The sequence below is a fragment of the Somniosus microcephalus genome, chromosome 3 (genome assembly GCF_052327205.1).
Source record: "Somniosus microcephalus isolate GS21.2 chromosome 3, FLI_Smic_1.0, whole genome shotgun sequence".
Classification (NCBI taxonomy): domain Eukaryota; kingdom Metazoa; phylum Chordata; class Chondrichthyes; order Squaliformes; family Somniosidae; genus Somniosus; species Somniosus microcephalus.
Window position 1 is genome coordinate 334,510,423 of NC_140989.1, and position 25,571 is coordinate 334,535,993.

At 41.7% G+C, this 25,571-nt stretch overlaps 1 protein-coding gene across 18 annotated transcripts in view; it reads right to left on the minus strand.

Moving 5' to 3' along the window:
- st3gal3a (ST3 beta-galactoside alpha-2,3-sialyltransferase 3a) overlaps positions 1-25,571 on the minus strand; it is a 723,997-nt gene that overhangs the window by 19,191 nt on the left and 679,235 nt on the right. For 17 of the 18 annotated variants that reach the window (XM_085983191.1, XM_085983189.1, XM_085983190.1 and 14 more), the window contains one exon: positions 19,175-19,321. In XM_085983191.1, the coding sequence (XP_085839317.1) occupies positions 19,175-19,321 (147 nt within the window). Of the gene's footprint in view, positions 1-19,174; positions 19,322-25,571 lie in introns of those variants that run through there. The other variant, XM_085983199.1, reaches the window with a different exon arrangement.

Here is a 25,571-nt window from a genome sequence, read left to right on the forward strand (position 1 = left end):
GGGGATCTTATTGATTACCTTTGGGATCATTTGTGCAGAATGCTGCAGATTCACTGGTGTAGGTTTAAAATGGTCTGTGGAAGAAGCAGGCTTGATGGCCTTTTCTATATCCATACTATTTTTAGGTTTTATGACAGGTAATTCAATTTGATACAGCTCAAGATGTTAAAAAAATGGTTCTGTAGTCCCAAGGGATACGGGGATCGGGCGGGAAAGTGGAGTTGAGGTCAAGGATCAGCCATGATCTTATTGAATGGCGGAGCAGGCTCAAGGGGCCGTATGGCCTACTCCAGCTCCTATTTCTTATATTACGTTTGGTTTGCCTTGGCTTTAAGCGGTTCTCAACCAATCTAAACCTGCTCTTTATGAATGCTCATAGCTCAACTTTTACTAAAAATTAAAGGTCACAAAACAAAATGCTCCTTTTCTTCTCCCTTGCCCCACTAATAAGAAAGCTGTTAAAGGCTGCAGTTTGAGGTTTCTGTACCTGTCACCTGCAGTAAGCTCCTCCTCAGTTGAACTGGGAAATCTATTTGCACTAGTGGAATTTGATGAATTAGTGGAACCAACAGGAGCTCAATTTTACACTGTACTGTCATGCAAGCGGATGGTACTTATAATTCTCAGCCAGCCAAGAAGCACCTCTCTTTAAGAAACAGTTCTAGAGCAGGGGCGTTCTACTGGCTTATTGCTTTAGGTGAGTTCTAGTATTCCTGATTTCTCTCCAGAACTTTCCTCTACTAATTCAAGGGGTTCATAAATTGTATTACTGACTATTATCTGGTAATTGTTGCATTTTTTTCAAAATAAAAAAGTACTGATTCTTTCCCAGAAGTTTCCTTACTTACTGCTGATCCCATACTGTTGATTTTTTTCTGTTGTGACCTATCATTTTCTTTGTTACACTGATACTTAGTCCACATTTGCATGGCTATTGTCTCGTTTGCCACCAGTCAAGGGTTCTTGCAGCCATATCTGAATGGACAAAGCAATACAAACCTCTTCTGAATTGATGCAGTAGTGATGGACTCATTTAAAAGGGATTTTACTGTAACGTGAGCCCGCACAAACATTTCACAGAGGAACACGGCATTGTGTCATTGAGGAAGACCAATACTGTAATTTTCAGCATGAATGTGGTATTAATGGGGTTACTTTTCATTCTATAACTTTGCATTCTCCAGGTCTATCTCAAGACGATACAATAACTACAGTGTTATTATATAAACTGAAATTCAAAAATAATCTTTTACTGCTTTCAAGCATTGTTCAGTGATTATTTAAAATTAAGCTTCAGAATCTGCTAGGAGGCATTTGCCCAGTAATTAATCAGAACTTCTGCCCAAAGATAGTGCATGACAAAGACCAGTGCAACTCGCAGGTGTTGAGCTGCCACTCCTGAAGCAACTGAACTGTCACTGTTGAGATAGCATCTAGTTAACCCGTCGCAACATGTATAACTGGTGTACCCCGAAACACCCAAACCTGCAATAAAGGTGTCATCTGCCTGCATCACAATTATGAACAACATCAAGTATCGACGTGGACTGAATTGATGACATTAAATAAAATCCAAAACCAAAAAACATGTGTGCACAATTAAAGCCAATATTTATTATTAAAAAAGCAGGTACTAGCAAATTATTTCAATGTTGTAATCTAATCATAGGGTTCAGATGACTGGCATAAACTAAGCCAAACTAGATCTAAGAGAGGATTAACGATTGTGACAATGTTACTGCAAGTGAAACTATAATGGACTTTTTAACTAATCTTTATGCTGCAAAGCACTGTGCAATGAAGAAGTAACAATGGAGAAGCGTGAAATTTACTTTCTATAAGCATGTTTAGATAATGAAGATTAAGCATTTCAGGCTCAGCTCACCCAGTACAATTAACAACTTTCAAAGAGTTTTACAATGTTTCAGAATTATGACACTAAGATCTGAAAAGAAAACCATCTTGCCCTCTGTTAATCTAATCAGTTCTACATGAGTCAATAGATCTTACGTCCTAGTTGACTGAGATGAACGGTTCTGGATATATTGTAACAGTAGAGAATTTGAAGTTACCTTGGAGACACATTGTATGAATTATAACTTAGATTCATAAAATTGTCACCTAATCATATGTGAGCTTCTCCAGAAAGACCAAAGGATTGGATCCTTTTAAAAGTGCTGGTCAGAGAATTTGATGTGCAACCACATGAAGTTCCAATTTATTCAGCAGGTTAAGAGTTACTGTGTGTGTGTGACTGTATGGAGTTGCTGTTTATTCAGCATGGTAAGTTATGTTTTTGCACAATTGTACAGAGTTATTGTTTGTACAGTGGGGTAAAGTTGTTCACTGTGTAATTGTGTAGAGTTCCAGTTGTATTCTGCAAGGTAAGGGGTGAAGTGCACATCAAGTAAAATGTAACAATTCCACTGCCATCTGGCATATTGTATGATGCAGATCTGTCCCAGTGTGAGCTTATAGTATTATACAATGAACACAGATAAATGAGAATAGTTCACTCACATTCTTATATTAAGTAAACTGATACAAACAAAAACTCCAGAAAAAATGGAGTGGGTGGCTTATCGTTTCAAGTATTAGGTGATAAAATTATTTTTATGTGCTACATGGCACCTGGAGTAGTGGCAAAAACTTTAGGTGGCAAGCTATTCATTTAAATACATTTTACTCCAGCAAATCTCCTTAATACATGCCCCTTAAACTTTTCAATGCTAAAATGATTTTATTCTATTCTTACCTCTTCGACCTAGTTTGGCTCAGTTTATGCCTGTCATCTGAACCCTATGATTACATCAGTTGTGGGCAAAATGCTGGAGTCCATCATTAAGGATGAAATAGCGGAGCACTTAGCAAATGGGGACAGGATAGGACAGAGTCAACATGGATTTACAAAGGGTAAATCGTGCTTGACTAATCTATTGGAATTTTTTGAGGGAGTAACTGGTAGAATAGATGGGGGAGAGCCAGTAGATGTGGTGTACCTGGACTTCCAAAAGGCCTTCGATAAGGTCCCACATAAAAGATTAGCATGGAAAATTGAGGCTCATGGGATAAAGGGGAAAGTTTTGGCGTGGATAGGGAACTGGCTGTCAGATAGAAAACAGAGAGTTGGAATAAACGGCTCATTTTCTGAATGGCAGGCAGTAACAAGTGGGGTACCACAGGGATCTGTCCTGGGCCCCCAGCTGTTCACAATTTACATTAATGACCTGGATCAGGGAGTCGGATGCAGCATTTCCAAATTTGCAGACGACACTAAACTAGGAGGTGGGGTGGGCTCAGAGGAAGAGACCAGGAAGCTCCAGAGCGATTTGGACAGACTGGGCGATTGGGCGGATAAATGGCAGATGCACTATAATGTGGACAAGTGCGAAGTTATCCACCTTGGGTGCAGGAACGGGAGGGCAAATTATTATTTAAATGGCAATAGATTGGGAGAGGGGGAAGTACAGAGAGACCTGGGTGTTCTTGTACACCAGTCACTGAAGGCGAGCATGCAGGTGCAACAGGCGGTCAAGAAGGCAAACGGTATGCTGGCCTTCATAGCAAAAGGGTTAGAATACAGGAACAGGGATACCTTGCTGCAGCTGTACAGGGCACTGGTGAGACCACACCTCGAGTACTGTGTACAGTTTTGGTCGCCTCATCTGAGGAAGGATGTTCTTGCCATGGAGGGGGTGCAGCGGCGATTCACCAGGCTGATACCAGGAATGGCGGGAATGACCTATGAGGAGAGACTATGTAGTTTAGGGATGTACACACTGGAGTTTAGAAGATTGAGAGGGGACCTCATAGAAGTATATAAAATTCTGACAGGTCTAGACAGACTGGATGCAGAAGGAATGTTTCCCTTGGCGGGTGAAAACAGAACTAGAGGACATAATTTAAGGATAAGGGCTAAACCATTTAGGACAGAGATGAGGGGGAATTTCTTCACTCAGAGAGTGGTGAACCTGTGGAACTCATTGCCACAGAGGGCAGTGTACGCCAGCTCATTAAATATATTTAAGAGGGAATTAGATATATTTCTACGGGCAAAAGGGGTTAAGGGTTACGGAGAGAAGGCGGGGACGGGATACTGAATTAAAGGATCAGCCATGATCTCATTAAATGGCGGAGCAGGCGCGAAGGGCCGAATGGCCTACTCCTGCTCCTATCTTCTATGTATCTATGTATCTATATGTATTAGATTACAACATTGAAATAATTTGCTAGTACCTGCTTTTTTAATAATAAATATTGGCTTTAATTGTGCACACATGTTTTTTGGTTTTGGATTTGATTTAATGTCATCAATTCAGTCCACGACGATACTTGATGTTGTTCATAAGAGAGGATTAACGATTGTGACAATGTTACTGCAAGTTTATTGAGAAATAATTTGTTGAGGATTACTTGGAAATTCTATACTCCAAACATATTATTACAGGTTAATTTCTGTATGGAGAGGAATGTCATTCAAGCTTGTAAACAAGCTTATTCCTGTGTGAAGGGTATTCACTGGCAACATGACCCTGTGTAGGGTCTTTGCTGAAGACAGGGATACAGATGAGGGAATAGGCTAAGAGGTCCTGGAGTGCAGCTGGTAACTAGTGGCTCCTTGAAGGCAGGCACGTTCATCTGTTCTTATGGAAATAAAACCACAGAATGAAACGTTTTATACTGCAGTCTCAGTATCATGTTGCAGAAGTCTCTGTTTTAGCTATAAGAGCTGCCAGTCATCCATTGGCACAGCAATATCGCTACAGAGTACATCAGAGTTTCATCTTTGGACTGTGTCTAATGGGGGGAATTCTTGCCCATAACTCTTTATTTCATGAAGAACTTAGTTGGCTTGAATAAGGACTGTCATCAACTTAGTTCAAACTTTTCAGCAGCTAATTTAACAACCAAAGCGTCCCCCTTATCACTCAGTTAGTAAGTGCATTGCTCAGTGTGGAAGTGAGCCATACAGACTAGTAAAGTCCTGGTAGGTGTTGAATTAGTTGCACTCAGCCAGGATGGTTGTACAGGTCATATAATTAGCCTTCCTGCGTTAGGACTTTGGAAAGAAAGATTGGGCCACTTCCCATCCCTTATTCAGGGCCTCCTGCTGAGACTTTTGGCAATTGGGAGGACAGGACAAGACTCTGCTGTGATGTCCTGATTCACACATGACAAATGTTCACTTGAGCAAGACATTGGAGGTAGACCAACATATATGCAACTACCCTCAAGAGCGGAGGGGAAAAATTGCAGAAGAACAAAATCTTTTTTGAGCGAAGGAGAAGTAGTCACAAGCAAATCAATACGATAATAAGTGGCTCTATAAGTGATGCTGAAGGGTTAATTTACAAGCAAAGTTGTCAGTGAGTTATCAGCTTCATGAAGCAACATTTATCACACCTCACTACTGACCACAACAACTTGTATTTATATAGCGCTTGTATTAAAATGTCCCAAGGCGCTTTACAGGAGCGATTATCAAACAAAATTTGACACCGAGCCACATAAGGAGGTATTAGGTCAGATGACCAAAAGCTTGGTCAAAGAGGTAGGTTTTAAGGAGTGTCTTAAAGGAGGAAAGAGAGGTAGAGAAACAGAGTGGTTTAGGGAGGGAATTCCAGAGTTTAGGGCCCTGGCAGCTGAAGGCATGGCCACCAATGGTGGAGCAATTAAAATCGGGGATGCTCAACAGGCCAGAATTGGAGGAGCACAGATATCTCGGAGGGTTGTAGGGCTGGAGGAGATTACAGAGATAGGGAGGGGCATTCTACTTGCAACAATTGTAATAGGTTTCCAACTGGATCATAATAAAAATATTTTTGAGCATTTGTGTAAGTTTGTTTGTTCAGAGAAGAAAGGAAGAACCTGTACTAAAGACATCACTTTTCCAATATAAATAACAAAAAAATGAGAAATCTATTTTATATTTGTGCAGGTATTCCTCTACAAGTGCTATAACTTATAAGCCTAGAAATTGCTCTTGGCATAAAGTATTATGCAGGCACTAATTCTGTGATTCAGGGCAGCAATTTCAGGGGTCTGTGAGCTTGTGTAATTCATCACTTGCTGAACATGTCATGAAACCGCTGTAGGAGAGCTCTAATACATAAACTGTGTGGCATTGTTGTTCTGCAAGTACTTTAGGCTTTACTGCTTGTTGGGGGGGGGGGGGGGGGGGAACGGACTTGTGATGTGCTAACCTTGGCCATATGAAATGGGCATTAGCTTCAAGCCGTTCCTTACATGCTAGGACAGAGAAGGCAACTCAGTTTGTGCAGTCAAAAAGTTCACATTAATGGGGATTGTTTTCAGTGCTCCCCTGTCACTTGGTATAGAGGAAGAGGTTGAACAGGAGCAGAGAGGAACTTTCTCTATTTTCTCACCTTTTTGTTTGTGCGGGCCTCTCCTCTCTTTTTACCCTCTTTCTTATTTGCAAGTTCTTTTTTCTTTGCCATCACCATTCTGCATGTCATTCAACCTTCAACTCAAATCCATGTTTGAAGTATCTGGTTTTCTCTCCCTCTTTTTTCTCCATTTTTTCCAACCATACTAAAATGCACGCTTACCTTTTAGTTTTCAGTTCTGACGAAGGATGTACACCCAAAACAGTCACCTGTCTTTTTTCTTTACAGATGCTGATTGAGTTGCTGTGTATTTCCAGCATTTTCTACCCTTACTTCAGATTTCCAGTTTTAAAAATATCTTTTTCCAGAGTAATTGATTGCTGCATGCTGCAGAACTTTACTCTAAGGCAGCTCAACGACCTTGATGGCAAATCCATGGCAAAGTAAGACCCAAAATGCCAATGAGGAATTAGCTAGCCAGGCCAGACTGTATCAGAGGTGTTCTGTGTCCACCCACTGTGCCCTCCACACTTTACTTCTTCAAAGGCTACTAATAGGTTGAAATGTCTTTTGAACTTTTCCAAAGGCTCCAAGAATTTGCGGCCCTGTATTCACCCACTTACCTTTAAGTTGCAGAATCCATTTAAATTTCAACTGTGTGGCAATTTTCTGATACCATCAGCTACCTCCCTTCACATATCAAAAACTGTACTGCAACTATAAATAATTATGACATTGAACCGACAATAGAAATTGCACATAATAAGCCTTGCACTTCTTTCTAGCCATTCGTGATTAAACTGGAAAATCTAAGTTATAATTTCTTAAGGGGAAAACCACATCTGTAAACTAATGGTTCCCAAGCCACTTTCTCCTTTATTTTCATATACTTTCATCTGTTGCTGCCTTATGCTGCATTCCTCCAACATTGCAATCAATGACAGACAAATATTGAGTGCAATATTCAAGTACATGGCATTTATTTCTTCTGCTGTCTAGTATGTAAATGTTGGTTGCGTGAACTGGCACACTGCTGTCTCGGTGTTTGTGTTTTGTTACAAGTATGTGACACCTAACCTACCACTCTTTCTAACCCATGTTGGAAGGAGTAAATTGTGTTAGTTTCCTGCAGGGTTTTATCAACAGCCTGCAGGCCCTAGATCTTCCTAGGTTTTTCATTGGGAATGTGAATCTGCAACATTCAGGATTGTAGTAGCTGACTGGGATTGCCTGCTTTAAACTATATCCTGCCATGCTTGGTGCCCCAGATGTTTCTGGGAAATAGGGTAGCGGGATGGCCACGGATCTTTGAAATCTCTTGTCAAGTCCCTGCATGAGGTTTGCACAGCACCTGACCAGCCAAGCTGGCTTTTTCCTCACTCAGTAACACCCAAATCTACAGCAATTTGGTGAATAATCAGCTACCTTTACACTCCCAAGACTATTTCAGGTGTTTAACTGATGCCTAATTGCTAGTTCACAGCAGATTTAGATGATTTAGTGTTGCTCCTTTCTCAGTAACTGGCCTACACATGGGAGAGAATGACCACATTTTAGTCAAGGATTGAAAACAGTAAAATTGTGTGTTAAACCAGAAGGCAGGAATTCTCCCAAAAGCTTTTAGTAGCCCAGCGTAAACCCCCAATTAGTACATGAACAGCAATTTCTAGACTATGATGCTTTATTTATTTCTCCATTGATACTATGTGTTAAAAGAAGAAAATATAGGAAGGAGCATCCCAGAAGGGCAAAGCAATCACACCAATTGAGACGAAGATCTATATATGATTTAAAAGTTGAAAAAGTATCCATTTGCTATTGACTGAAGTTTTAGAATATGTCGACAAAATTAGGAAACCAAATAAATTAGGAGGTGCAACTTCTTTGCCAACGTAATATACTTCCAGAAAACAAAGTACATAAAGACATTTAAACGGACAGAAACACAGATGTGCCTTGAAGGGCATCGAAGATTTCCATCTCAGTTCAATTCAAATGGCTTTCGGTATGTTGGGATGTAGGTCCTGCACAATTTTTAATTCTTATTAAATTTCTTCCCTTGTGCGTATTTCTCGAGCCACAGATGTCACAGAGATGAGAGATTTCATTCATTGCACTAGTCATACGATACCAGTGCAAAAGCCAAAACTCAGATTACCAGAGTCTGTGGTTCAATTAGTTCTCATTTCTGATATATTTTCAATATATTTCAATAGATAATTAAAGTAAAATTGATAGCTTTTTAAAATAATTATAAGGTGGAGTCTGAACTTAACTTTTCAAACAATATCTGAGGCTCCAAACTGAAATAGGTCTGACAGATAATATTATTGTGGAGAAAGAAAACAAGGAAGTAAGAAAAGAGAAAGAAAGAAAGAAAAAGAACTTGCATTTATATCGTGCCTTTCATGACCTCAGGATGTCCTAACGTGCTCTACAGCCAATTAAGTACTTTTGAAATGAATCACTGTTTTAATGTAGAAAACAAGGCAGCCAATTTGCCCAAGAACAGTAATGAGATAAATGACCTTTAAAATTTTTATTTAGTGATGTTGGTTGACGTTGGCCAGGATACCGGGGAGAACTCCTCTGCTCTTCTTTGAATAGTGCCATGGGATCTTTTACGTGCACTCGAGAGGGCAGACAGACCCTTGGTTTGACATCTCATTCAAAAGACGGCACCTCCAACATTGCGGCACTCCCTCAGTACTGCACTGACATGCAGATTATGTGCTCAAAGCTCTGGAGTGGGACTTGAACCCACAACTTTCTGATACAGAAGCGAGAGTGCTGCCACTGAGCCAAGGCTGACACCTGAATTTCAGTGGGAAACCACAGGGCCAAAAATGTATTTTTGCTGAGCAATCATAACATTTATTTTCAACTATATATTCATAGTTTTTCAGACAAAAGAATGCTACAAATATTCTCATGATATATTAAAATAAGTATGTTATAATTTTAATTATTTTATTTTTCTCGCTCTTTCTTTACGTCTCTGTATATGCTCTGTACCATTCCCTGTGCAAGCGAGTGGAAGACTATATTCAGGTCATTGTGTATGTGCTCCAGCTGAGTGCTGATAGGGGGTGCGGGGGGGACACAGTTCTAATTCATCCTCCATCCTACAAGATGATGACTAAGATTAGACACGTATAGAAGCAGGCTGTATACATCCAGATCCCATAAAGGAATTTTAAAAATATCGAATCCTTGATCAGATTGGTTCACTGAGTTAGATTGCGAAAAGTTGCATCAATATAAACAGGGATTTCCGATAATCTGAACAATCTATTTGTGTATCCGTTGTGAATGTCCATTTACATCTCAGTTAACAGACCAGTCTGTCTGGAAACTTGTGAACTGAGTGATTCTTTACAAATAAAAATGATTGAGATCCAGTGGCATGTCTGTATTTGTTGGGATATTTTCATATGTAGCATTTTCAACTGTATTTTTGAATGTGATATTGTTAAGTTAATCTGAAAAACTGACCTCAAAATAAATGTAGGGGTTAAATGGAGATCTCCAAAATGATACTGGAGTTCTTGCAACTTCTAGTGCTTGATCAGACAGAGGGATCATTTTTAACTCCCTGCTTGAGGGAGAATATTCAATACACTGACACCAAACCTGACACAAGATGACAGAAGCAACTGAATTCGCCTTGCCAGTAACAAGCACTTTGTCTTTCAAAATTAAAAAGACTATTATATTTCTTCAGAAGCAGTTTTTCCAAAGTGTAATTGACCCCTTACAGATTTATGTATATTTATTTATAGACTGTACTTGCCAAGCCTTGGTGCTTTATATCTCTAAACCTTCTTTATAAAAACATTTTTGTGTCTCATCATTTTCTTTCTGACTGGTTAAATTTGCATAGTGTCTGTTTATCTGATTTATAATTTGTTACTTTTGGTTTTCCAATTAATTATCTCACCAACCACATTCCACAAAAAACAACTAATTGCATTTTTCTTCCTGAATCACCAATCACATTCTGCAACAAACAGACCAAAACAACTGATCGGCCAATCACATTCTATAAAATTGACCAATCATGTTCTACAAATAACAAAATACAGCCACCATGCCCATTCCTTGCGTGACTAAATCTTTAACCCAGCGTCCTTTTCAAGGAACAGACAAAGCTGCCTTGTCATTTCCCTGCCTGACTGAGAATTGGCGCAGCCTCGTACTCAAGAAAAAGAGAAACTGCCACTGTGACACCACATTGGCCCTGGCGTTGTGTCGCTGGAGGCTCAACACTAGCCACGGAGAGGCAAAGAGAGGAGTTCAATTCATAAGAATCTATAAGCAATGACACAGGGCATGCAATAGCTTTAAATTAATATATTAGCAGTAGCCTATAAATCTGGTCTTAGTTTAAGATCTACTATTCTAACTTGAGTAGCATAGTATGAGACTATGTTTAAGCTGTTTCTATAGATCATGGACAAAATTAACAAAATGGAGAAAGAACCTGGAGTTAATATTCTCAAAATATTATTCTGAAGAAATTCAAAAGGGATATTTATTTCACTTAACCTAGGAAATGACCAATATCTTTGGAATTCTTGAATAATTCATTCCTCAAACCAACTGCAATCTTCTCTTCCAAAGTGACCACAATTTCATAAGTAAAAATGTATTTATTATCTGTGACGTGGTCACAAGTGATTGACTGGAGGAGGATAGGGTGAACCACAGCTCACAGGGTACAGTTACAGCCTTGCAGTTTCTGACCTGCAGGGAGTCTAAGAGTGATGGTCACAGTAACTGTAATATACTCTCTGAACGAGGTACATCAAAGAGTTTCAAAGCTGGAGTTGAAACTAAAAAGAATGACGATTTAGCATTCACTAAGCACCTGTTTGCTCTATTGGGTTATAAAGGTTCCTCATGCAAGTCTATTTTGTTTTTATGTTACCGTCTTTGATTTAAGATTACAGTAATGTAAGCTGTTCAAAGAAAGAATACTATGAACCTCCTAAACCCTTTCAAGTGGTTGTAACTTGTAGCCCCTCTGTTTTGGGTCTTTGAGGCATTTGTATTTAACTCTTCAACAATTGCAGCTTTTAAATAAGTGCTTAGTCCCTAACACATTACGGAACTGATAGTAATGAGAATTTCAAAAAGCTAGATATTATATTGTAGATATAGAGGAATGCAGACATTTCTTCACCCAAATTAACATATTTATTACTAGCCAGGCTAATGGTTACATTTTTTATTTATAATATTAAAACATTTGTTGCAGTTTCTCTGCTGTGAGGTAGTGAGAGAGACTGGGAAATCGGTCTGTATGTCCACCAACCTCTGGCTCTAGCACTATAGAGGTAACAATATGATAAATATGAAATTGTGCATAAATGAGTATATGAGGTAATTTGATGAATAGTATAAACGAGCATAATGTAGCCAGTATGAATTTTTGTCGGGTATGTAGCAGTTACGTTTTTAAAAAATGTTTGCACAAATTAAAGGAGGACTTGTAAGGTCAGTATTTGGTGACCTGTATTGGTAAGGTCAGTATTTGGTGACCTGTATTGGTAAGGTCAGTATTTGGTGACCTGTATTGGTAAGGTCAGTATTTGGTGACCTGTATTGGTAAGGTCAGTATTTGGTGACCTGTATTGGTAAGGTCAGTATTTGGTGACTTGTATTGGTAAGGTCAGTATTTGGTGACCTGTAGCGGTAAGATCAGTATTTGGTGACCTGTATTGGTAAGGGGAGGTGCCAGCCTAATGTAGGCCATTCCCCATAGGGAATTTAAAAATGACAGTTAAGTCACCATGCTGTACTTTCTAGAGGTTGACACAACAGTGATATTGGCAGAGACCTAGTGAGAGGTCAACTGCTTCCCTTCTCAACTAAGAAATGGTTCATGCCACAGAGATGACCTAAAGAAATGGGGGAAAATAAAAATTGTAAATAAAGAGCAAAAAATGTGAAGGTGAGGACTATTTTGGTTAAGTGATAGAATATGTTCCTGTTGCCTAACAGAATACACCCGAGAGTGTCAGGTTGGCTCAGTTGGTTGTATCCTCTGCTCTTGAGTCTGAAGGTTCCACGTCTAAAGTATATAATCTAGGTTGACTCTACAGTGCATTGTTAGAGGTACTGTGCTTCAGATAAGACATTAAACGGAGGCTACATATGCTTGTCCTGGTGATCCAGGTGGACGTTAAACATCCTGCGCAAAGAAAAGCAGAGATTTCTCCTCAGCACCCTAGAGACCAATCCTAACTCAACTAATACCACCAAAAACAGATTAATTGGTCTTTCATCTCATTGCTATTTGTGGGATTTTACTGTGTGCCAAATGGCTGCCCCATAAGAACATAACAAATAGGAGCAGGAGTAGGCCATACGGCCCCTCGAGCCTGCTCCGCCATTCAATAAGATCATGGCTGATCATCGACCTCAAATCCACTTTCCCGCCCGATCTGCATATCCCTCGATTCCCCTAGAGTCCAAAAATCTATCTCAACCTTGAATATACTCAAAGACTCAGCATGCACAGCCCTCTGGGGCAGAGAATTCCAAAGATTCAAAACCCTCTGAGTGAAGAAATTCCTCCTCAACTCAGTCTTAAATGGCCTACCTCCTGAGACTATGCCCCCTAGTTCTAGACACTCCAGACAGGGAAAACAACCTCTCAGCATCTACCCTCTCAATCCCCTTCAGAATCTTGTATGTTTCAATGAGATTACCTCTCATTCTTCTAACCTCCAGAGAGTATAGGCCCATACTACACAATTGCCTACATATCATGTCACTGCACTTCAAGATAACTAATTGTAAGTAAAGCATTTAAAAAATGTGTAAGAGTTGTGATAAAATGTTATGTGAATACAAATTGTACCCAGTTGCCACATTTTTGGCTTTTTCATTACAACTGCTCCCAACACTATTAATCCATTTTAGCAATGTTCAAATCACAGGACATGAAATCCCTATACCCCACACATTAAGAAGAATTATCCCATGCTGGTGATTCCTATGTTTCCTAATTCTCAATATTCATTATGGTCCTGGAACCTCCAGATTTGTGTGTATTTGTGCTAACTAAGGCGAAGGAAGATCATGATGTGGCACAGAAAAGTCTCAAGTTAATTCGCGTCATGCAAACTATGGGTCATGTGCAAATCAAAGCTCCTCTTGAGTTATTCTTACAGTATACCTGCATGTTATATGCAGTGACTAGATCAAGTATTTCCAGGTTAGTTTCATTGTAGATCACAGCTCCCCCTTGTGCTGCCTGGCAATGCACCTTCACTTTATAAGCAATGTCAGCATCAGGTACTCCAGGTTAGATCCCCCATCTAAACACATACATGTGCGTATATATACACAATCATTACAAAGTATCCCGACTCAGATGAAATTTCTACACTTGAAATATTAACTTATCTATTCACTATTATCTATTCTGTTAACAAAAACCAAACCTAGCAATTGGTCTGAAAACAAACCAACACATTTACACTAATGGAACAAAGCTGGTGTGCTATCTAACAAAACAGATGGACAATTAACAGGGCTCCATGAAGATGGAAGATTAACAGGGTTTATTTTATTCTCTATATTCTCCTTCTCTGGGCTCCCATCTTACATGCAATCGCCAGCTAAGAGGACAGGCTGAGTTCAGCTAATTGCATAACTTTTACATTTGTGAGAATACCCTACCCTCCCAGTGATGCAGAATGTGAACTCCCAATCGTACTCTAGGTCTTCTGGTTGGGGGAGAGCGGAGATAGACAAGATTATTAAAGTGGGAGGGAAGCAAAAAGCATGCTCCTAGAGGGAAGGATAAAATGAGTGGATTAAAAAGAAATTCTATAATGGTTTCATAATATTTCTATTAAAAAAATGGATAGTGATCTATCTTTCTAGTGATAACAAAGTGCAAATTGGCCTCTTCTTTACAAATTAAATCTACAGAATGAAGTGAAATATAAGCTGTTACTTGACCTTTACAACCAGACCCTTGTCCATGCATGATCCCATGGTATTGACCAGTTATCACACCACATTAATATTAATGACGGGGAAATCATATCCCTCCCACTGTGGGGAGCATCTTGCTAACTCACGAGAAAACAATTACAAATGTATGAATAATTGATTTCAGCTGCCAGGTGGCTTTTGTGCCACCAAATTAAAAAAACAACTAGAACACGTGTTGGAGAGAAAGGGTTTGATGTGACTTGGGGGTGTCAGGTAACATCATTCGTTGATCAACCAGGTAACTTGGACTCCTTCCAGCTCCTACTGCACAGCAATCTGTCGTGCGTGTGTGAGCATTAAGTTAATGGTTTACTATAAACAGAGAATTCCTAGTCAGTCTGGAATAATTCCAATTTTGTGGATTAGTAAGAGCCTCATCAGCTGTTGGGATTTCATCGTGTTATTTTAGGATAATCCCAGAATTTGGGCAATGCATTGAACCTTTCAGGGTGAATGGTCTGATTCTGGGTTAATCCTTTCACAGCAACAGCATCCTTTCTGCTTCACAAGAAATCAAAATCTTGGAAGTACTAATTAGCAGTAAATAACATGAAAATATTTATTAATATATGGATAGTAAATATTCCACAAATACATACAAAGTTAATATGTACAGTGACTATTCAATAATATATACAAATAATATACATAGTATACTTAGTTTTTCATCAAAGCTCAGAGAATAGAATTTGAGTTTCTATTTATTCACTGCAGTAATAATTAAAATGCTAGTCACAGAATTTGCTCTGCAACTGTGTGGAGAAAAGGGTAATTTAGTTGATAATGGCTAAAGCAGTCCCACAGACTCAATAGACATTTATATTATGTCCTGGATGATTAGGTCAAATAGTCACATCAAAAACGCAATTCAAGAGGATTTGAAGAAATTACATGGATGGGCTGAAGAATGACAGGTGAATTTAACATGGATAAGTGCGAGGCACTGGAAGCTGGGGCACAACATGTAGGTAACAACAGATGGGTGTCTATTGATGAAGGTGTAAAAGAAAAAAAGATTTTGGTGCAATAACTAAACAGTTGCTGATCACTGAATGTTAAAAGGCATACATAATGTAGATGCAATCAGATTTAATGAAAACCATAATTGGAGGGTGAAGAATATAAAATTAACAAGCTACAACTGAAACTAGAAGTTTTCTTCTCCATGTAGAGTTAAAGATATGTGGAATAGAAGAATCTCATCAAAACTGTTAATGCTGTTTTGATTAACTCCATTAAAAGGAGGTGGATAAATCACTAGTTAAGAACAGAATTGAAGGTTATAAGGACAAGTACAGACATCATTGAATAAATATTTGCTGGTTCTCAGCTGTTGGAATAATGTGAAATCTAACTGGGCAGGGGTAGAATTATGTAGGTTGCAATGCCAGATTTATGCCTCAATTTTTCATTCAATTGGCTCTGTGGGTCAGGGAAGAATTTCAGGGTTTTACTTGAGATTATAAATCTCTCTCAGGAGATTAAATAAGTAGAGGAGAGTCCATGACTAAAACAAATTATGCATTGTCTATAGGAAGGAGTGGAGCTCAATGTGCAAAATGACCTTTTCTCATTCCATGCTTTTTTTGCTCTTAAAATGCACATCTTTTCCTGATAAAGTTGTCATGTTAGACTTCTGCTAATGTAAGTTTCCAGTAATGATGCAAGAGTTAAGTAACTTAATGCAATTCGTGATATTAGCCCTTGGCCCTGTTTATCAGGATTTTATTGGGCCTTTATCTGAGGATTCTGGGTTTTACCATTACTGGTACCAGCAGGATCACTAATACTGTCTACTCAATGATACTGACATTTATTGCAATGTTGATAGAATCTGAAAGAAGACAGAAAATACACCAAAGCATTGAACATGTCTCCTTCCCTCCAATGAAAGCCAAGGATGATGTAGAAAGACTCATCCATTAGCCCTACCCAAGAAAACTGTCAATAGGAAAAAGCTCTTACCTAACTCAACTTTTTCTCAGATGAGTAATAAATTGTTAAAGTGCACAAAGCCTTATCAGCAAAAAGAAACCTATAAAAGGGAAGATGAGTTCCAAGCAAGTCCAGTCCAAACTGTGAGAAAGGAAGTACAGGAAGGAGAGTAACTTGATCTACATTCTCCTAGTTTCCAAGCCAACATTCCTCCCGATCAACATCACCAAAAATAGATTCATCGCATTTGCTGCTAGTGGAACCTTGCTGTATACAAGTTGGTTGCCACGTTTGCCTACAAAGCAACAGTGACTGCGCTTCAAAAGTAATTCATTGGCTGTGATGTACTTTGCGAAGGACATGATAAGGTGCTTTATAAAAGTACTAGCTGGAGTGCCCGGCGGTGCCGAGGGTTTTTTGAGGGCATATAAATGAGTTTGTCTGTCTGTCTGTCTGTGTGGGAAGGAGAGAGAGAGAGAGAGAGAAGGAGAGAGAGAGGGAAGGAGAGAGAGAGAGAGAGGGAAGGAGAGAGAGAGAGAGGGAGGGAAGGAGAGAGAGGGAGAAGGAAGGAGAGAGAGAGGGAAGGAGAGAGAGAGGGAAGGAGAGAGAGAGGGAAGGAGAGAGAGAGAAAGAGGGAAGGAGAGAGAGAGAGAGGGAAGGAGAGAGAGAGAGGGAAGGAGAGAGAGAGAGAGAGAGAGGGAAGGAGTGAGAGAGAGAGGGAAGGAGAGAGAGAGAGAGGGAAGGAGAGAGAGAGAGAGAGAGAGAGAGAGAGGGAAGGAGAGAGCGAGGGAAGGAGCTAGAGAAGAGAGGAAGACACCCCAGGGAAGGGGCTGGACTCAGAGCTCGGCGGGTGAAGGGCGGCCGCCATTTTGTGAGGTCGGTGGGAAGTTTGAATTGCGGCGGCCGAAGGAAGAAGGCGAGCTCTCCCTCCCTCTCCCACCCCTTCACACTTTCCCTCCCTCACCCTGTCTCTCTCCCTCCCCCTCTCTCCCTGCCGCTCTCTCTCTCCCTGCCCCTCTCTCTCCCTCCCCCCTCTCTCCCTCTCTCCCTGCCCCTCTCTCTGTCCCTGCCCCCTCTCTCTCCCTGCCCCCCTCTCTCCCTGCCCCCCTCTCTCTCCCTGCCCCCCCTCTCTCTCTCCCTGCCCCTCTCTCTCTCCCTGCCCCTCTCTCTCTCCCCCTGCCCCTCTCTCTCTCCCTCCCTCCCCGCTCTCTCTCTCTCTCCCTCTCCCTCCCTCCGACTCACCTCGGTACCAGAACGGAGTCAGTCCGACACCGGGAGGCCGGGTGCCCATCGCTCAGAAGCGAGCCCGGGATTCCTCATGTTTAACCAGGCGGGCCTTTGGACCCAGTTGGCCGGGCGGCAGTCGAAGGCCTTTCGCTCCGGACTCCTGTGTCCGAGAGCCCGGTGGGTGAAGAAGGGCGGCCGCCATTTTGTGAGGTCGGTGGGAGGGGGGGGAAGGAGAAAGAGAGAGGGGGGGGGGGGAAGGAGAGAGAGCCGCCGCTCCTCCGGTCGATGTGTTGCGGGCCGGAGCGCCCGATCCGCTGAGCCGGAGCCGGAGCCGCTGCTCCCCTGCTCGCTGTCTCTCGGGCCGCGTGGTTCTCTGTTTTCCCGCGCAGCCGGCCAGAGAGAAGAAAAACAAAAGAGATGAAGAGAGACGCGACTGAGTGAACGATCTAATTTAAAGCAGCCTCTCCCCCGCTAAAAAGTGAGAGCCGGAGGGAGATTTTGCGGGTGAAGAAGGGCGGCCGCCAGCGCTTCAGGCCCGGCTGGTCTTTAATGGCCGCCACTCACCTCAGCTCAGCTCCCGCTCGGCAGTTTGAAGGATTAGGCCCCGCCCACAAACACCATGAAACGCCCCCCAATTGGTCAACCATCACGTCACTCAACGCTAATGAGCGGTAGGATTGGTCAGCTGCTAATGAGCGGATTTTTGAACGTTTTTTGTATACTGTCCGAACAATTTTTGTCTGACCAAAAAGTAAATACGCCTATGACACTCCCCTAATCATCAGGTTTCTTTTGATATAACATATGTGTAGGTACGCTCTATAACTTTTGAGTGTATAGCGGACAGACAGACAGACAAACCAACTCCTTTATATATATTAATTAATAAGTATACAAAACCATGAAGTTCACCCCAACACCAGCAATTCCTCCAAGACCACAAGCATCACAAATTCCTTTATGATTTATACTTTTAAGCTCATTGTACCCAATGTTTCACACTTGGGTTATTGAAGCAGGTCACCATTTGCCTACCACCCGTTCTCAATGATCTGGCCAAGCATAGCATCTTGCAAAAGGCAAACATTGCCACCAAGTTCATCAACTACAACTCCAAAATATATACTTAGATAAACACTTATCCCAGATGATGTATGATGCAGAGCAAATTTTACAAGGGGTTGAACTCTTGCCTTAACTCACAAACTACTCTAGATTGACTACGACATTGGTGGTAATAACAACAACTTGTATTTATATAGCACCTTTAATGAAGTAAAACATCGCAATGCGCTTCAGAGGAGCGTTATATAACAAATTTTGACACCGAGCCACATAACGAGATATTAGGACAAATCCGGTAGGTTTTAAGGAGCGTCTTAAAGCAGGAGAGAGGTAGAGAGGTTTAGGGAGGGAATTCCAGAGCTTAGGGCCTAGGCAGCTGAAGGCATGGCCACCAATAGTGATTAAAATCGGGGATGGTAAGACTAAATAATGTGGCTCTGGCAGGTCTTGCTTATCCCAGGGGAGTAATTTTTAAAAGAAAAAAAATCACACACATTCGTGGCCCACCCAGCAAATGAAACAGGCATAGTTTATAGTCAACATAATCCAGAGATCACCAACTTTACAAAGGGACTGCGATACCTTACCTCCTTGATGGCTGACATCTTAACACTCTCATAGTAATGAAGAGGTGCATTTGGAGCGTTCATATCATAGCCAAACCCAGCCACTGCCACTTCATCACAGTTGTGCAATGCCATTGTTATTGCCACTGTACCTAGTGTTGGAATATTCTGTAAAGAAAAATAAAATATGCAGAATTAAATAGATAAACCAAGGGAACAAAACCTTGGGAGACTATTAATTGGGAAAAGTGGAGTATTTTGTTAATCTTGAGAATAAGTTACGATGAAACACCTTGAACCAAGGGAGTTGGATGGGATTGGGGCAGGGACATGGTTTCAAATGTTTTTTATTCTTCTCAAAAATAATACCTCCAGTACTGTAAAAGAGTACATTTAGCTGTGTACCCATGAACTGCCAAAAGTTTCTTAGGAAAGGTGACCTGGTATTGTGGTATGGAGTGGTAGGACAGAGTTTGTGCCCATAATTCTCCATCAGCTGAAAAACTGATGTCAGAGACTGCGCCAAGTGTCAGCTAAGGCTCACGTTTAGCACTCTTGCCTCTGAGTCAGAAGGTTGTGGGTTCAAATCCCACTCCAGAGAAGTGAGTAAATAATTTAGGCTGACATGTCAGTGCAGCACTGAGGGAATGCTATACTGTCGATGGTGCCGTCTTCCAGATGAGATGATAAACTAAGGCCCTGTCGGCCCACCCAGGGCGATGTAGAGGATCCCATGGCACTATTCGAACAGGGGCATTCTCCCAAAATCCTGGCCAACATTTATCCCTCAACCATCATTAAAACAGATTATCTGGCCATTTATTTAATTGCTGTTTGTGGGACCTTGCTATGTGTAAATTGGTTGTTGCGTTTCCCTACATTATAACAGTGACTATGCCTCAGGAAAAAGTATGTAATTGGTTGTGAAGCACTCTGGAACATCCTGAGGTTGTTAAGGTTACATATAAATGTAAGTTCTATCTAGCACAAAACTGCCCACAACTTGACACTAATTGACTTAATTAGAAGAGTAGTTTGTGAAACAAAAGAATAAATTCAACAATTCTACACTCCCAGTAGGGAGCCATGCTCAGAGAATTGGCATTACAGTATTGTAGCCCGTCTCTGACCTGTGCGGCCACCAAACATGACTTCCTGTTGGGAGCTAGGGATCAGAAAACTTACCCAAATGTCAGTATGCGGTACTCTTCTCATGTCTGGATTAATGTACATTGTTGGGGCAAAGCAGATGGAGCTTTACTGTAAACTAGGACATTGCTGATGTGGGAGTGTTTGGTTCTGAAACCTGATGCCTAAAGTGAAAAATTCTAGCACTGACATCCCTCAATTTGAGCACAAAATTCACTCCCTGATATACAAACACAATTAATAATAAATTATATTTCATACAATTTACAAATGGAAATCACATTTTTCTGTTTTTTCTTAACAGTCATGGGAGAGGGTTACACCGGGGCAGCGTTATTGCCCTGCACACAAATGGTGAGGTCTGAGGAACCCTGGATATTGGGCCTTGGGCCTCGTCATAGTGAGGACAGCACTGCTGGAGCAGGCAGCACAAGGTAGGCGCTACAGGTAAGCTGTTGCACTTTGTAGTCGAGGCTTCAGACACAAGATTGGGGGGGTTGCAGTCAGGGCCTCAGAGGTGGGGTCGGGGGTTGCAGTTGGGGCTTCGGACATAGGATTAGGGGGTTGCAATTGGGGCCTCGGAGAAGGGATCAGGGGGCCTAGTCGGTAGGTGCTACAGGTAAGTTGCTGCACTTTAGAGTGCATATGGAAAGGGCCTAATATCTGCTTCAGGCATGGGTAAAAGACGCCTCTTGTTTGTCCTTACCCAATAGGGCAGGCAGCGCACTTCCGGTCAGCTTCCTGCCTGATATTTTGGAGCCTTAGGAGGCCGTGCAGCACCTGAAAAAACAAGCGCTACATGGCCCAATTTAACCCCCATTGTGTCTGTTGGAAAGTAGTTCCCTCCCCCAACTTACTGTTCTAATGTTCAATGTGTTGCTATATCCTTTATCTCAATTTAAGGCCATAATTTCTTCCCTCAGTAGTTAATCAAAAAAAATCATTAACAACAAAGAAAGCATTTTTAAGTTACTAAATTAAAAAGTCAATCTTTTCATACAGATAAACATGTTTTTATCCTTGGGCTGTGGGGAGTGAAGAAGGGCAAAAGAATCAAACCAATCCAACTGGAAAGCAGCAAGCCTGTTACCTGATCATAAACATATGTCTAGTATTCTTCTATTCAGTTCTGAAAAGTTCAGTGTCACAGACAGAATCATTGATATCTGAACCTCTTGTAGCTGCACGTATGATACAGAGTTTGATATCTTGTAATAATCTCACTCTATTGATGTCTTATCATTTCATTCCACACAGTAATGCATTAATGCATACTGATGTGTCTGACAACACACTGATAACATATACCCCGAGCTCCTGTCATCCAATTCTCCAAGACTCGAAGGATTTCTCGGACTTCCAAGTCTCAAGATGTAATCAAAGGTATAGTTACCATAGAAACATGATTAGAAATGAGTGGCTTGGCTAATTTATTTATCTTTTAAAGCTGAAAACCTAAATCATTCCCAGTCAAAACACGATTGGCAGCTAACCTTCAACTGTAACAGGAGACATGTACTCGAGGTCTGTGACAAGCATTAGAGATTTGATGGGATTGGAATGTGCCAATGAGCAGAATGGCCTAAAGCTCTAGTCTAACCTTTGGAGTTGTTCATCTCCTGCAGTTTAGAAAGCAGGAACTCACCACCTCAACTTTCACATCAGTGTTGATCCTAGGACCAGTCAGCTAGAGCCACGTGGCCATGACTCGAGATGAACAATGATTTGTCAATTTTTCTTCACAGCATAAACCACGGATGAAATCAATCTCTGTTAACCTGCTGGAGTGGATTAAGAATCTATGAGGTACCGTGTTACAATAACTTCTTTGATGTTATAAGAATGCTACTGGGACATTGTACCATAGTTGTTGCCTTCAGCGTTTGTTTCAATATAAACTAAAAATGTGTTTTCTTTAACCTTTGATTTCAGTTTCTTTATTACCTGTTTCAAGTCCTTCCAGCACACACAACACCCCCCAGAGAGCAATAGCAGTTCATCTGATAACAGGCCTCTGACAATGCTGCCATATAATCAGCCACAAGGACAGGTGTGGTAACATAATTTTCCTTCCCATCTCTCTGTCTAACCTCACTCACTGGAGTGGGCCTTTGGCGTAGCGGTAGCATCCCCGCCGCTGGGCCAGAAGGCGTAGGGTTTCGAACCCCGCTCCAGACAGTCCCGGCAAGTGGAGTCGGAGCTCCGGCTCTAAATTCTGGGTTGACATCCAGCGGGATACTTGCGTCCGTGGGTGTGGGTGGCCCCCCCCACTCGTATGGGTTGTGGGAGCCCGTAAAACCCTCCCGCCATAGGACTAACCACCCTAATGGCTGGTACGAAGATGGTTACGGTCACGGAAGGAGCGTTAATTGCGGCCAGAAATCCTTCCACCACTTCATACAGTTCCCCAAAGGGAACAGTGTAAAGACACATACGACGACGACGACCTCACTCACTCTCCGTGTAACTTCACTCACTCCCTCTGTGTAACCTAACGGACAGCAAATTAGCTGATGTTGCATATGTCCTGCTGAAATGAACCAGTGGCAGAGAAGTTGAGTGCCATTTAAAGGAACCAGTGGCAGAGAAGTTGGGTACCATTGTGGCTTTGTCACTGGCATTATGGTTCCTCTGTTAGAGGTGGTATCTAGGCCGAGGGCAATCAACTGGCAAAACGTCTCTATTTTCCTCACAAGAGAATCTCAGCTTCATTAAACTTTGCTGATTGGTGAGGTTATGATATTACCACCTTGGTCTCTAAGTAAAGAGGCATGGGTACCAGCGAGTGAATGCCAGACATCTCCAATGTTGCCTGATAAGCCTGACCATCTTGTATTGCTTCTCCTCATCATACTGCTCCTCTCCCCTTAGGAAAATACCATTATGTCCTGTGCTGATTGTTTAAAGATGTAAACAATGAAGGACGACAGCACCAAGAATTATGCTAAATCTATCAGCAACGTTTAGATTGAAAAAACACAAAATAAAACAAGTACTCAGAATCAAAGTAGAAGCTAACAAATCCTCAAAATGTGGCCTTTAAAACATTTCTGGCAATCCTGACTGCTTCAACGAGAGATGGGCCACAGGTAACAATGGAGAGCAGCATTTAAATACCATTTGCATGCATTGGACAATATTTCAGTGGGGGGTTACCGGCCACTGACAATGGGCTGGATTTTCATTGAGGAGGCGGGACTACAACTTTTGGGGTTGTAGACCCGCTTCCATTGAGTTCGAGCCAACCCACGCGATTTTGACTTGATTGACTTTGTTGAGCCTGCCCAGCGGGCTCAGCAGGCCAATTAAGGGCTACCCGGCAACAGGTGGCATCGCAGATTGAAATTTCATCTGTCAAGACCTTTCGACAGATGAAATATCAGCGTTTCACAGCTGTTTGAAGCTGTCAAACACTGACCATCTGTACTCCAGGTTAATTCCTTCCTCTCAGGATGATTTAGAGATCTCCCCGGAACAGAAAGCAGAGGCTGCAGATTTTGACAGCTGGCGGCCATTCTGCTTTCTGTGCCGATGAGATGAGATGAGGGACTCCCGAGACCTGAAGGAAGGAAGGCTGTAAAGGTAAGTAAAGGTTAGTAGAACTTCTTTAAACACTTTACACAGACCAAACACACTTACCTCTGCACTCATGCACCCATCACTCACCTGAACACCGGACATCTCGACCCCTCCAAGCCCTTCGTCCCGACGGCCCGCCTCCTCTAACTTGGTGTGAATTGGAGCCATCGGGAATCCCACATTTCAACAATAAAAATTGGGATTAGGCTAAAAACTGTCTGTTAACTACCTGGCACGAATCCCCTTCCCGCCTCAGGGAGGCGGGTCCCAGTGCGGGGTGGGTACCCGCCTCCTTTGAAACTGGCATGGAGGCAGGTTGGGGGTGGGATGGGGTCGGGACTCCCGATTTCGGGATTTTAAACCCCCACACGCCTCCAATCCCGACTCCACGGCCCAATGAAAATCCAGCCCATTGTGTTCAAAGCAATATTTCCATAGGGTCTTTTATGGACAGGGATTTGATCCTTCAGTGATTCCCAATTTGCCTGAAAATGGGCAGAAAAATTAGGACAATCTAGGCCTTGGTCTACTTATGGGAATTACAGTCTGCAAGCAAGATGTTGGGAAAAGACCTGAACAGCAAGAATCCCCCCATCTAAATTAGGAAGCTCTTTTTTCACTGGGAGATGAGTTATGGTGGTAGTTAAGTGTGATTGGCTACAACACAATATCAAAGCAACGGATTGCTTCAGTGGGCAATAGTGAGAATCACAAGTCAAACACTTACAGAAATATTAAACTAATCTGTATCATTCCTTCCTCAAAAACATCTGTATAATAGAGCAGTACTTGCTGTTACTGCAGGACTCCTACTTATATTCCATGTCTAACTGTGATTTTTAGCGAGAACTCTGTTATGAATCTTATGATCCATGAAGAAAGACTCATGAAATAACACTGGACAGCCAGCTGGTGGCGCCGTCCAAGGAGTATAAATACCCTGGCGTGGGCCCAGCTTGCCCAGGACATTTTGTAAACAGGTGTAAGAGCCATAAAAGCTTAAGAAAATACTTTAAAATATTGGTTAAATAGCATAATACAGTTAATTTACCTGATTGACTTATTGTATTAAGAAACCCCCTATTTTCTTGCTCCAGTAATATAGTCCGAGACACCCCCTTCATTCTTGCCACAATGGTACAGTCCCTAAGTCACACATGGTATGCAGCCATTTTACAGTTAAAACTCCACGTGGCTGAAGGAGGCAGAAGTTGTGAGGTTTGGAGCAATACAGTTTTTGACCGTGTTCGTTTATACGTGTTTGCTTTGTAATTCCGTTTGTGAAGTGTTATAGTAAACAGTTTAAAAGACAAAGCTACGTTTGGGAACGTTTTATTTCGACACGCGTCTACTCGTTGTTAAAAGCCCCACAGCTCAGTGGCTGCCTGTTTGGAAACTAAGAAGCGCCACTACATTAGTCAAAAACTTGCTCCCTAAGAAGGAAAGGACGGAATCGTCGGCGAACGTATACATGAATGGTCACGGAGCCAGACGACAATATAAGAAAGCGAAGGTACAGTGACTGTTACTTGCCTTGTTCATTCTATTGAGAAGCTAAATAAGAGCTGCGGGTAAAATGGCCAAGGCCTTACGGAGCCAGGAGCTTCCCCCAGCCAGAAGGACTGCTGGCCAAAAGAGGGAAATAAAGCTCCCCCCAAAGGCAATGGAAGAGAAGTTACATAGAAGCATA